The 14,246-nt window shown below is 53.8% G+C and overlaps 1 protein-coding gene across 1 annotated transcript; it reads right to left on the bottom strand.

The window, feature by feature from the left end:
- Positions 1-7,573: 7,573 nt before the first annotated feature.
- Positions 7,574-14,071, bottom strand: LOC137358229 (selenide, water dikinase 1-like). Its single transcript, XM_068024115.1, has 8 exons — positions 13,810-14,071; positions 12,283-12,386; positions 11,925-12,032; positions 10,192-10,346; positions 9,924-10,014; positions 9,709-9,808; positions 9,168-9,380; positions 7,574-9,045 (listed from the first exon to the last, which is right to left on the bottom strand). Exons 1-8 carry the CDS (start codon positions 13,820-13,822, stop codon positions 8,819-8,821), a joined length of 1,011 nt encoding a protein of 336 aa, XP_067880216.1. The 5' UTR covers positions 13,823-14,071; the 3' UTR covers positions 7,574-8,818.
- Between the last annotated feature and the right edge of the window lie 175 nt (positions 14,072-14,246).

Genomic DNA, 14,246 nt, shown 5'->3' with positions numbered 1-14,246 from the left:
ATCTGTACACTGACTGGTGTCTTAGTCCCTCTCTCTCAGGGTGATATCTGTACACTGACTGGTGTCTTAGTCCCCTTTCTCTCAGGGTGATATCTGTACACTGACTGGTGTCTCTCAGTCCCCTCTCTCTCAGGGTGATATCTGTACACTGACTGGTGTCTCTCAGTCCCTCTCTCAGGGTGATATCTGTACACTGACTGGTGTCTCTCAGTCCCTCTCTCTCAGGGGGATATCTGTACACTGACTGGTGTCTCTCAGTCCCCTCTCTCTCAGGGTGATATCTGTACACTGACTGGTGTCTCTCAGTCCCCTCTCTCTCAGGGTGATATCTGTACACTGACTGGTGTCTTAGTCCCTCTCTCTCAGGGTGATATCTGTACACTGACTGGTGTCTTAGTCCCTCCCTCTCAGGGTGATATCTGTACACTGACTGGTGTCTTAGTCCTTCTCTCTCAGGGTGATATCTGTACACTGACTGGTGACTCTCAGTCCCTCTCTCTCAGGGAGATATCTGTACACTGACTGGTGTCTTAGTCCCTCTCTCTCAGGGTGATATCTGTACACTGACTGGTGTCTCTCAGTCCCCTCTCTCTCAGGGTGATATCTGTACACTGACTGGTGTCTTATCCCTCTCTCTCAGGGTGATATCTGTACACTGACTGGTGTCCCTCAGTCCCTCTCTCTCAGGGTGATATCTGTACACTGACTGGTGTCCCTCAGTCCCTCTCTCTCAGGGTGATATCTGTACACTGACTGGTGTCTCTCAGTCCCCTCTCTCTCAGGGAGATATCTGTACACTGACTGGTGTCCCTCAGTCCCTCTCTCTCAGGGTGATATCTGTACACTGACTGGTGTCTCTCAGTCCCCTCTCTCTCAGGGTGATATCTGTACACTGACTGGTGTCTCTCAGTCCCCTCTCTCTCAGGGTGATATCTGTACACTGACTGGTGTCTTAGTCCCTCTCTCTCAGGGTGATATCTGTACACTGACTGGTGTCTTAGTCCCTCTCTCTCAGGGTGATATCTGTACACTGACTGGTGTCTTAGTCCCTCTCTCTCAGGGTGATATCTGTACACTGACTGGTGTCTCTCAGTCCCTCTCTCTCAGGGAGATATCAGTACACTGGTGTCTCTCAGTCCCTCTCTCTCAGGGTGATATCTGTACACTGACTGGTGTCTTCGTCCCTCTCTCTCAGGGTGATATCTGCACACTGACTGGTGTCTCTCTGTCCCTCTCTCTCAGGGTGATATCTGTACACTGACTGGTGTCTCTCAGTCCCTCTGTCTCAGGGTGATATCTGTACACTGACTGGTGTCTCTCAGTCCCCTCTCTCTCAGGGTGATATCTGCACACTGACTGGTGTCTCTCTGTCCCCCTCTCTCAGGGTGACATCTGTACACTGACTGGTGTCTCAGTCCCTCTCTCTCAGGGTGATATCTGTACACTGACTGGTGTCTCTCAGTCCCTCTCTCTCAGGGTGATATCTGTGCACTGACTGGTGTCTCTCAGTCCCTCTCTCTCAGGGTGATATCTGTACACTGACTGGTGTCTCTCAGTCCCTCTCTCTCAGGGTGATATCTGTACACTGACTGGTGTCTTAGTCCCTCTCTCTCAGGGTGATATCTGTACACTGACTGGTGTCTCTCAGTCCCCTCTCTCTCAGGGTGATATCTGTACACTGACTGGTGTCTTAGTCCCTCTCTCTCAGGGTGATATCTGTACACTGACTGGTGTCTTAGTCCCTCTCTCTCAGGGTGATATCTGTACACTGACTGGTGTCTTAGTCCCTCTCTCTCAGGGTGATATCTGTACACTGACTGGTGTCTCTCAGTCCCTCTCTCTCAGGGAGATATCAGTACACTGGTGTCTCTCAGTCCCTCTCTCTCAGGGTGATATCTGTACACTGACTGGTGTCTTAGTCCCTCTCTCTCAGGGTGATATCTGCACACTGACTGGTGTCTCTCTGTCCCTCTCTCTCAGGGTGATATCTGTACACTGACTGGTGTCTCTCAGTCCCTCTGTCTCAGGGTGATATCTGTACACTGACTGGTGTCTCTCAGTCCCCTCTCTCTCAGGGTGATATCTGCACACTGACTGGTGTCTCTCTGTCCCTCTCTCTCAGGGTGACATCTGTACACTGACTGGTGTCTCAGTCCCTCTCTCTCAGGGTGATATCTGTGCACTGACTGGTGTCTCTCAGTCCCCTCTCTCTCAGGGTGATATCTGTACACTGACTGGTGTCTCTCAGTCCCCTCTCTCTCAGGGTGATATCTGTACACTGACTGGTGTCTTAGTCCCTCTCTCTCAGGGTGATATCTGTACACTGACTGGTGTCTTAGTCCCCTCTCTCTCAGGGTGATATCTGTACACTGACTGGTGTCTCTCAGTCCCTTCTCTCTCAGGGTGATATCTGTACACTGACTGGTGTCTCTCAGTCCCTCTCTCTCAGGGTGATATCTGTACACTGACTGGTGTCTCTCAGTCCCTCTCTCTCAGGGGGATATCTGTACACTGACTGGTGTCTCTCAGTCCCCTCTCTCTCAGGGTGATATCTGTACACTGACTGGTGTCTCTCAGTCCCTCTCTCTCAGGGTGATATCTGTACACTGACTGGTGTCTTAGTCCCTCTCTCTCAGGGTGATATCTGTACACTGACTGGTGTCTTAGTCCCTCTCTCTCAGGGTGATATCTGTACACTGACTGGTGTCTCTCAGTCCCTCTCTCTCAGGGTGATATCTGTACACTGACTGGTGTCTTAGTCCCTCTCTCTCAGGGTGATATCTGTACACTGACTGGTGTCTTAGTCCCTCTCTCTCAGGGTGATATCTGCACACTGACTGGTGTCTCTCTGTCCCTCTCTCTCAGGGAGATATCAGTACACTGACTGGTGTCTTAGTCCCTCTCTCTCAGGGTGATAACTGTACACTGACTGGTGTCTTAGTCCCCTCTCTCTCAGGGTGATATCTGTACACTGACTGGTGTCTCTCAGTCCCCTCTCTCTCAGGGTGATATCTGCACACTGACTGGTGTCTCTCAGTCCCTCTCTCTCAGGGGGATATCTGTACACTGACTGGTGTCTCTCAGTCCCCTCTCTCTCAGGGTGATATCTGTACACTGACTGGTGTCTCAGTCCCTCTCTCTCAGGGTGATATCTGTACACTGACTGGTGTCTTAGACCCTCTCTCTCAGGGTGATAACTGTACACTGACTGGTGTCTCTCTGTCCCTCTCTCTCAGGGTGATATCTGTACACTGACTGGTGTCTTAGTCCCTCTCTCTCAGGGTGATATCTGTACACTGACTGGTGTCTTAGTCCCCTTTCTCTCAGGGTGATATCTGTACACTGACTGGTGTCTTAGACCCTCTCTCTCAGGGTGATAACTGTACACTGACTGGTGTCTCTCTGTCCCTCTCTCTCAGGGTGATATCTGTACACTGACTGGTGTCTTAGTCCCTCTCTCTCAGGGTGATATCTGTACACTGACTGGTGTCTTAGTCCCCTTTCTCTCAGGGTGATATCTGTACACTGACTGGTGTCTCTCAGTCCCCTCTCTCTCAGGGTGATATCTGTACACTGACTGGTGTCTCTCAGTCCCTCTCTCAGGGTGATATCTGTACACTGACTGGTGTCTCTCAGTCCCTCTCTCTCAGGGGGATATCTGTACACTGACTGGTGTCTCTCAGTCCCCTCTCTCTCAGGGTGATATCTGTACACTGACTGGTGTCTCTCAGTCCCCTCTCTCTCAGGGTGATATCTGTACACTGACTGGTGTCTTAGTCCCTCTCTCTCAGGGTGATATCTGTACACTGACTGGTGTCTTAGTCCCTCCCTCTCAGGGTGATATCTGTACACTGACTGGTGTCTTAGTCCTTCTCTCTCAGGGTGATATCTGTACACTGACTGGTGACTCTCAGTCCCTCTCTCTCAGGGAGATATCTGTACACTGACTGGTGTCTTAGTCCCTCTCTCTCAGGGTGATATCTGTACACTGACTGGTGTCTCTCAGTCCCCTCTCTCTCAGGGTGATATCTGTACACTGACTGGTGTCTTAGTCCCTCTCTCTCAGGGTGATATCTGTACACTGACTGGTGTCCCTCAGTCCCTCTCTCTCAGGGTGATATCTGTACACTGACTGGTGTCTTAGTCCCTCTCTCTCAGGGTGATATCTGTACACTGACTGGTGTCCCTCAGTCCCTCTCTCTCAGGGTGATATCTGTACACTGACTGGTGTCCCTCAGTCCCTCTCTCTCAGGGTGATATCTGTACACTGACTGGTGTCTATCAGTCCCCTCTCTCTCAGGGAGATATCTGTACACTGACTGGTGTCCCTCAGTCCCTCTCTCTCAGGGTGATATCTGTACACTGACTGGTGTCTCTCAGTCCCCTCTCTCTCAGGGTGATATCTGTACACTGACTGGTGTCTCTCAGTCCCCTCTCTCTCAGGGTGATATCTGTACACTGACTGGTGTCTTAGTCCCTCTCTCTCAGGGTGATATCTGTACACTGACTGGTGTCTTAGTCCCTCTCTCTCAGGGTGATATCTGTACACTGACTGGTGTCTTAGTCCCTCTCTCTCAGGGTGATATCTGTACACTGACTGGTGTCTTAGTCCCTCTCTCTCAGGGTGATATCTGTACACTGACTGGTGTCTTAGTCCCTCTCTCTCAGGGTGATATCTGTACACTGACTGGTGTCTCTCAGTCCCTCTCTCTCAGGGAGATATCAGTACACTGGTGTCTCTCAGTCCCTCTCTCTCAGGGTGATATCTGTACACTGACTGGTGTCTTAGTCCCTCTCTCTCAGGGTGATATCTGCACACTGACTGGTGTCTCTCTGTCCCTCTCTCTCAGGGTGATATCTGTACACTGACTGGTGTCTCTCTGTCCCTCTCTCTCAGGGTGATATATGTGCACTGACTGGCGTCTCTCAGTCCCTCTGTCTCAGGGTGATATCTGTACACTGACTGGTGTCTTAGTCCCTCTCTCTCAGGGTGATATCTGTACACTGACTGGTGTCTCTCAGTCCCCTCTCTCTCAGGGTGATATCTGTACACTGACTGGTGTCTCTCAGTCCCCTCTCTCTCAGGGTGATATCTGTACACTGACTGGTGTCTCAGTCCCTCTCTCTCAGGGTGATATCTGTACACTGACTGGTGTCTTAGTCCCTCTCTCTCAGGGTGATATCTGTACACTGACTGGTGTCTTCGTCCCTCTCTCTCAGGGTGATATCTGTACACTGACTGGTGTCTTAGTCCCTCTCTCTCAGGGTGATATCTGCACACTGACTGGTGTCTCTCTGTCCCTCTCTCTCAGGGTGATATCTGTACACTGACTGGTGTCTCTCAGTCCCTCTGTCTCAGGGTGATATCTGTACACTGACTGGTGTCTCTCAGTCCCTCTCTCTCAGGGTGATATCTGTACACTGACTGGTGTCCCTCAGTCCCTCTCTCTCAGGGTGATATCTGTACACTGACTGGTGTCTATCAGTCCCCTCTCTCTCAGGGAGATATCTGTACACTGACTGGTGTCCCTCAGTCCCTCTCTCTCAGGGTGATATCTGTACACTGACTGGTGTCTCTCAGTCCCCTCTCTCTCAGGGTGATATCTGTACACTGACTGGTGTCTCTCAGTCCCCTCTCTCTCAGGGTGATATCTGTACACTGACTGGTGTCTCTCTGTCCCTCTCTCTCAGGGGGATATCTGGACACTCACTGGTGTCTCTCAGTCCCCTCTCTCTCAGGGTGATATCTGTACACTCACTGGTGTCTTAGTCCCTCTCTCTCAGGGTGATATCTGTACACTGACTGGTGTCTTAGTCCCTCTCTCTCAGGGTGATATCTGTACACTGACTGGTGTCTCTCAGTCCCCTCTCTCTCAGGGTGATATCTGTACACTGACTGGTGTCTCTCAGTCCCTCTCTCTCTCTCAGGATGACATCTGTACACTGACTGGTGTCTTGGTCCCTCTCTCTCTCAGGGTGATATCTGTACACTGACTGGTGTCTCTCAGTCCCCACTCTCTCAGGGTGATATCTGTACACTGACTGGTGTCTCTCAGTCCCCTCTCTCTCAGGGTGATATCTGTACACTGACTGGTGTCTCTCAGTCCCTCTCTCTCAGGGAGATATCAGTACACTGGTGTCTCTCAGTCCCTCTCTCTCAGGGTGATATCTGTACACTGACTGGTGTCTTAGTCCCTCTCTCTCAGGGTGATATCTGCACACTGACTGGTGTCTCTCTGTCCCTCTCTCTCAGGGTGATATCTGTACACTGACTGGTGTCTTCGTCCCTCTCTCTCAGGGTGATATCTGTACACTGACTGGTGTCTCTCAGTCCCTCTGTCTCAGGGTGATATCTGTACACTGACTGGTGTCTCTCAGTCCCTCTCTCTCAGGGTGATATCTGTACACTGACTGGTGCCTCTCAGTCCCTCTCTCTCAGGGGGATATCTGTCCACTGACTGGTGCCTCTCAGTCCCTCTCTCTCAGGGGGATATCTGTACACTCACTGGTGTCTCTCAGTCCCCTCTCTCTCAGTGTGATATCTGTACACTCACTGGTGTCTCTCAGTCCCCTCTCTCTCAGTGTGATATCTGTGCACTCACTGGTGTCTCTCAGTCCCCTCTCTCTCTCCGGGTGATATCTGTACACTGACTGATGTCTATCAGTTTCCCCCCCCACCCCCCTCCGCTCTCTCTCATTTTCAACGCAGGGTTTTAATGGAAGCAGTGAGAACATTGCAGATTTTCTACACCTAATCTGCAAAGTTCTGTTGCTTTGGGAAGCATTCATTTATTTTGGAAATCTGTGCTCGTCACTGCTATTTAAGAAAGGGGAGAGGGGGAAACCAGGGAATTATAGACCAGTTAGCCCAACATCTGCTGTCAGGAAATTACTAGTGTCTACAATTAAGCATCGAGTGACTGAAAATTTCCAGCAGATCAGAGAGAGCCAGCATGGATTTGCAAAGAGTAGGTCATCCCTGATGAATCTGATTGATTAAAGTATTGGACCGGGGAACGTCTCAATGTAATTTATATGGACTTCCAGAAGGCATTTGATAAAGCCCCTCAGAAGAGGCAGATAGTGAAAATAGAAGCTCATGGAAACTGTTCCTTCGCTGTCCATTTGAAGTATCAGTGACTTTAATGCACTTATCCTGAAGGCTGTGGCACATTACTGGGTTTCCCTGGGGGCTGTGCACCTATATGAGCAGAGGGGTGTTGGGGGAGGGTGGCGCGGAGGGTTAAAGGGGCAGAAAAACTCAGCTCTTCCTCTAACCCTTTCCTCCAGCATTGGAGTGCAGCCAGGAGTAGGAACCCTAGCTGGTTTATCTGTCTGCTGGAAAGCTATTAGCAGGGAGACGAACGAACGAACGCACGCTCGGCAGGCTGGACACTGAGCCCCAGGACCTTCAGTGAACTGAACCCTTCAATATATTGTGAACCGCACTTGGCTAAAAACACACAGAGCACCCTGGCCTGCTGCGGACAGAATTACAGGATTCACAGACGGTGCCGCGGCCTGCGCATAGGGTCTGGCTTGTCAGGCAATGAGGACGCGACAGATGCGGAGCTAGTAGAAACTTCCTTTATTGGTACGTGATGTCAGATTCACAGTGAAAGGGAGCCAGCCCACTGGTTCCCCCCCTGGGGTCGGACCCGCCCACCCTCTGGGACCGGTGATCCGCCAGACCCCCCGGGCCCACTGCGGGCCTTTGAAGGGGGAGGCTTCATGTGCAGAGGGTGGGCCGATGCCCCGAGGCCAGTGGCGGCTGGCTCTGCCGCTCGCGCCCGCCCTTCCTCCCAGCGCCCCTGCCCGTGCTGCTCAATCCAGGGGCTGGGACGAGTTGGGAGGCCGGGCGGTGCCGGAAAACGGAATTTGGGAAGAGAGAGAGAAAACAAAACAAAAACACGCACACTGGGGAGGTGGGGGCAACAATGGAACCCTGTACAAAGACTCGGAAACCCCCCCTGATTTCAAATTTACAGTAGGATACGATCCTATCGATGATAATTAACACTGCACTAGCGGATAAAATCACAGGTAGATCAATGATTCCGGGTATGCCAACTACAGAACGAGACCCAGGCTCGTCACACCTGCAGGGGCCCGGGTACAACACTGGAACCCCAGTGACAGAAAAACGCAACAGAGGCCGCACGAACAAAACACCAGGCAGCTTTCGACTGCAAATGCGGGGGGTGGGGGGGGGGGGTGGAAGGAGCAAATATGGTACCCCACAACCCAGTTCCGACACACACACACACACCATCCAGCGGGTCTCAACAGGCAAGTAATGTGGAACAGGGACCCCACCCCAAGGAAAAAAAAAAAGGCCAACAAGAACACTTAGCTCGAGACGGATGAGTGACCAGCTCAGTAGTGTTAGCAAGGTTGCCCATTCCCTCTAAAGCTCCTGCTGGTGGCTGGACACGGATGATCACAAGGCCCAGTCGAGTGTGTAAAGTCTGTGCAGCAACCGCAGAGAGAGAGAGAGAACATGAGCTGGGGTACCCCGCTCTTTTGGATGTGGGCCCCGCACCGAGATAAAAACAGCGTCAACCAGAGGGGTTTTAAGAAGAAAACCCGTTTAAACAGCACCACCCAGAGTTGGAGGTGGGGGGTGGGGGGGGGCAGGAGAGACAGAGAGAGAGAGAGATATGGTTCGCACTGCAGGGGACACACAACACCTTCCCTGTAGCAGATAACTCCGGTTTCAGGTGGGACCGCGCCCGTCTAAAGCGGGCCGCGCGGATTTTACAGTCTGCTTCGAGCGCCCGCCCCTTACCCCCGACCCAGCATCGCGGCGGGCGCCGTTCTACGAGGGGGTCTCGGGACTGGCGCTGGAGTTGTTGTCCTGGGGCGAGGAGGCCCCGCGGGGGGCCACCTCGATGATCCTGGGCTTGTCGATGATGCGCGCCGTCCTGTTGCCCTTCTCCACGATGCCGATGATCCAGGCCTGGTGGCCCTCGCCGTACTTGGGAGACTTGATCTCGGCGCAGAAGCGGGCCGCTTGCTCCCGGGGCAGGCAGATCAGTAAGCCACCTTCCAAAACAAAACAAAACAGAGGCCGCTTTAACATTTCCGAAGGGGAAAAAAGAAAAAAAAAAAAAGACAGGCACGCTTGCAGCCAGCCGCGCAGCCCCACAGGGCGACCGCTCGCTCACCTGACGTCTCGGCTGAGGTGCCGTGCAGCAGCCCGAACATGTTGCCGCAGGCCTTGCTGATGGCCGCCATCTTGGCGATGATCGGCAGGTTGTGGATGACAAAGGAGACCTCGTTGCGCTGCTGCTTGGCAAGGTTCTGGGCGTGGCCGAGGATGCCGAAGCCGGTGATGTCCGTGGCCGCGTGGGCGTTGAAGGTGTGCATCAGTCCGGCGGCTGGAGACGGAGAGGAGCGGGAGGGGGTTAGTCCTGTCAGACGCTAAAAAAACCTCCCCGCACCTCAGCCGCCAATGGTGCCCACCGGCCTGTAACTTCCGCGGGTGCCAACTGCCAGCCCAGCCCCACTCTGCTCTAACCCACCGTACTGCCATGCATGCACATTGCAGGACCACCAGACAGCACGCAGAAGGAACGCCAACCCATACCTTCTCTCCCCAGCCCCTGGATGGACTTGCGAGGGTGGTGGGTGGGGGGGGGGGGGGGGGGGGAGAAGGTAGGTTTGGCGACCGGGGGTGGGGGAAAGAGTTTCCTGCTGCTGCTTTACCTGTGCGGTTCAGCCGGGCCATGTTGAACATGGCCTCCTGATAGGCCAACTCCACGTCCTCGTGCGAAACCACCAGTTTGATCTTGTTCCATTTCTCCGGCTGCCGGGAGAGGGGGGGGGGGGGTGGGAGGGGCGAAAATCAGAGTTAGGGTTCAGGGTATAACAGCAGCCCGCGCGATCCCTTAAGAGCAATCGCCCCCACCCACAGCACTTACATTTTCTAGCCACTGGTGGCTGTTGACTGCGACCTGCGTTCCCAATGGTTTTGTTAACACCAACACATCCCCTGGAACTGCGTTGTCTGGCCTTTGGCAGAGAAACGGGGGGAATGAAAAAAAAATAAAAATAAAAATCACAGCACAGAGTGAAAAGCTCACGGACTGGGGCGGGGGTGCTCACCTGAACCGCGATCGGAATCACAAGTAACGACAGGCCCCGCGCCCCGTTTGGCAATCTATCGCCGGCCCCGCTTCTGGTACTCACATGATGAACTCATTGGGCTGACACACGACTGTCGCCACCCCTCCGATGATGATCCACGGGTTCACCACCGTCTGCCCGCCCGTCACCGAGGTGCCACCTTCCTCCGCCGTGTCCTTGAAGCCGCGGATCATGAGTGGAACCACCTTGTCGCGCTCCTGTCAGTACAAGCAACAGGAGAGTCAGCTGGGGGCCCCACGCTCCCTACCTCGCCGAGCCACGGGCCACTCACACCGCTTGAAGGCCCATTCTCCGATCGCCGTCGCGTTGCTCGTTGCGGGATCTTGCTGTGCATAAAATGGCTGCCACGTTTGCTACTTTACTTTGGTGACTGCGCTTCAAGATGTATCGTAAAGAGTTCCCCTCGCGACTCGACTATCCTCGCGCACTCCTGGCTGCTCTCCCACACGCCACCCTCCGCAAACATCATCTCATCCGAAACTTAGCCGCTCCCCTTGTCCTAACTCGCACCGAGTTCTGTTCACCCGTCATCCCCTCTGTGCTCACTGACCGACACTGGCTCCTGGTCCAGCGATGCCTCCATTTTAAAATTCTCATCCTTGTGTTCAAATCCCACCATGTCTCCCTCGTTCCCCCACCGTAACCTCCTCCAGCCCCTACGACCCTCCGAGATCTCTGCCCTCCTCCAATTCCGTCCTCTTGAACATCCCCCGATTCCCATCGCTCCACCATTGGCGGCCGTGCCTTCAGCTGCCTAGGGCCCCAAGCTCTGGAACTCCCTCCCTAAACCTCTCCGCCTCTCTCTCTCTCTCCTCCTTTAAGCTGCTGCTTAAAACCGACCTCTTTGACCGAGCTTTTGGTCGCCTGTCCCCGACATCTCCTGATGTGGCTCGGGGTCAAATTTTGGTTTGAAAACGCTCTGAAGCCTCTTGGTTGTGTTTCTAGCTACATTACAGGCGCTATATAAATGCAAATTGTTGTACTTCATCGGCTTTGAACTGCTTCGAGATGTCTCGAAGTTAGATTACATGTTGTATAAATACAGGTCACTCTGTCTTAGCTCTGTGATGTCGCGTCTGTAAAGCTATCCACTTTTCTCGGCAAAATTAAATGGAGAGAGACTGGGAAGAGAGACTCTGTTTGCATTCAGAGGGACCTGGGTGTCCTTGTACACGAATCCCAGCAAGTTCACATGCAGGTACAGCAGCAGTTAGGAGGCTACCTGGTATGTTCGCCTTTATTATAAAAGGGATTGGAGTACAAGAGTAAAGAAGTCTTACTGCAATTATACAGGGTACTGGTGAGAACACACTTGGAGTACTGTGGGCAGTTTTGGTCTCCTTACCTAAGGAAGGACATATCTGCTCTAGAGAGCGTGCACGGGAGGTTCAGTACACTGGTTCCTGGGATTGGTTTGGGGGGGGGGGGGGAATAAGGGGATTGTCCAATGAGGAGAGACTGAGTAGACTAGGCCTATATTCCCTGCAGTTTAGAAGAATGAGAGGCGATCTCATTGAAACGTATAAAATTCCCAAGGGGTTTGACAGGGTGGATACGAAGATGCTGTTCCCCACAGGTTGGAGAGTCTCGAACACGGGGTCACAGTCTCAGGATAAGAGGGCCGGCCATTTCGGATGGAGACGGGGAGAAACTTCTTCACGTGGAGGGTTAGGAATCTTTGGAATGTCTTCCCCCCCCAACCCCCCAGAGAGCCCTGGACGCTCAGTCATCGAGGAGTTGCCTTCCACGCACGGGTTCCACCGTCGCTGACTCACCTTTTCGGTCATTTTCTGACTCACGCTCAGTAACATCAGCATGTTGTCACATTCGGTGATGCCCATAGCGTAGAGGTCACTGAGGACGTTGGCGCAGGCAATCCGCCCCTGGTTGGCATGAGAAAAAAAAAAACAATACACAAGCGTCAGGCACAACACATTCAGCAGGCCCCACCAGAGCTCACCGCGGCCGAGAAGGGACAGCAATCGCTCTACCAGACAGAACTGACGCAGAGGCCATCCCAAGTCAGCTTTGTACGAGTCGTGGCGGGGCGCCGTGTGCAGGGAATGAACACGCTCGAGGCTGATTCAACACCTCTGGGTAACGTAAAACCGCGTCCACGAGCTCAGAACATACCATCATATACGGGTCGTCGACTAACGGGTAGAAGAAGTCTGTCGTCTGCACGAGAGAGAGCCCCCCGTGCCGCAGCGGGATCACGCACGAGTCCATGCCGATCCCTGAAAAAAAAAAGAGACAGGATACGTTAACTCTGGTTAAAGCCTCCCGGTCCACAGCGAGACACACGGAGCTGCACCAGGGCAGACCAGCAGGTTTCTCCCAGTTCCCCGTTTTAATCACCAGCGGTTGATGCTTTTCACCGCGGAATCGGTGGGTCGCACTGTCACCGCCGCGTGGAAGAGTGCGCGTCTCAAACCAGAGACTTCAAAAGCTATTTGCAAAGGGGGAAGTCATGTTGAGTGAACCTAGTTGATGTTTTTGTACTGAGGAGATTACTACTTGTAGTCGTTAAGGGAGAGTCTGTAGTTATATGCACCGTTACACCAAAAATGACTTGAATGAAAGAGGAGAGATCGGTATATCCAAGTTTGCTGAAAACCGGTGCCACATTACATAGTCTAAATGGTAGCAGTAGGCTCAAAAGGAACATTGATAGATTAAGCGAGCTGGCAGACGGTTGCAAAAAAGCTGTTTAAAAGGCGAGTGGAATCTTGGCCTTTAGTTTGAGTCCAGAACAAGGGGGCAGAACCTTAAAATTTGAGCCAGGCGTTCAGGGGTGATAGTGTCATAGAGAGATACAGCAAGACGTGGAATCCAAGGAACAAGAGAGCACGGTGACACCCCCTGGCCGGGTGTTGTGCTCCTCACACCTCTCCCGAGCTGGCAGGAGCAGCAACTGGGGTGGGGCGGGGAGAGATGGGGAAGTAAGGAGACATTTGCTGCACAATTTTGCTCTCAATTGCCCTCAGCACCCCAGTGTTTTGGGTGGGGTGAATCCGCCAAGGCTCAGGCTGCTGAAAACTGCCTGGCGAGTGCCGCTGCAAAGCACAAGGGCAAAGGGATTTGCAGCAAAGAGGGAATCAGGCTCGGCCGCGATGCCCCCCACAGTTGAATAGCCCACCAATATTCACTCTCTCTCTTTGGTCATGCCATTGGGCGCAGATACCAGACAACCACCTGCAGACCCCAAACCCAAGCAAATACCAGGGTCAGAAAGAGAGGGAGGGAGAGGGTCCTTTAAACCCACAACAGGCTATGCTGGAGCCGTGTCAATTCCCGCCCCTTCCCCCTCCAGCCCCTGATTGGCGGAGGCGTGCGTCAATCAAATAGCCCCGAACACCCGCCCCCTGGATCCTTGCCGTGACCAGGGCAGACGGGCATCGATCATTGGCCGGGGCGGCCATCCATCAACTAGCACCACCCAATGGCAAAGAAGCATCCACCGATTGGTCAGGCCCGGGTGCTCATCAAACGGGCGCCATCCAATAAGCAGCGGCGCCCTGCTCGCCAATTGGCGGGCGCCGTCAGGAGTGGGCCTGTCGCTGATTGGCCGGGCCAACCGTCAGTCAGTCAGAGATCGAGGAACCGCCCGCCCCGGCCTAGCAACTCGGCGCCGCTGGCAGCCGCCCCGACCTCGCGTACCGATCCGCGGCATGACGGTGCCCAGGAACTGGTTCTCGTCGTCGCCGCCACCGCCAGCGTCGGGCTGCGGCTCCGGGCCGAGTCCCTGCAGGAGTTTGAGCAGCACCTCCTGCGGGACCTTACAGCCTCATCCCTTCATCTCGGACAGGGCGGTCAGGCGAAAGCCCTTATCCAACTCATGGTCCTCGGGGTCGAACGAGCGGTAGAAGGCGGCCGCCATTTTCCCAAATGAGTCGCAGTGGGGCGGGGCCCAACCGCACATGCGCACACCTGCGGCCCCGCCCACCCGTCGGGAAATTTGAATCCCAACGGCTCCAAATGTCGCCGTCTGGGCCTGCGCGTTGCGCGGGGGCGGGCTCCGCTTCCTTCCAGCCCGCGCGGCGGACGAATCCATTCGGTTCGGAGATATGGGGGGGGGGGTGTTGTTGAGGATTTTG

This window comes from Heterodontus francisci, chromosome 49, assembly GCF_036365525.1.
Source record: "Heterodontus francisci isolate sHetFra1 chromosome 49, sHetFra1.hap1, whole genome shotgun sequence".
In the NCBI taxonomy this organism is placed as follows: Eukaryota; Metazoa; Chordata; class Chondrichthyes; order Heterodontiformes; family Heterodontidae; genus Heterodontus; species Heterodontus francisci.
Note: the sequence above shows the minus strand (reverse complement) of the source record. Positions and strands in the feature narration are given on the sequence as shown.

Coding starts and splice junctions, on each gene's coding strand:
- LOC137358229 (XM_068024115.1), bottom strand. Junction 12,033..12,282: donor TCGACGACCCGTATATGATG/GTATGTTCTGAG, acceptor CATGCCAACCAG/GGGCGGATTGCCTGCGCCAA. Junction 10,347..11,924: donor GTCAGAAAATGACCGAAAAG/GTGAGTCAGCGA, acceptor TTGTACTGACAG/GAGCGCGACAAGGTGGTTCC.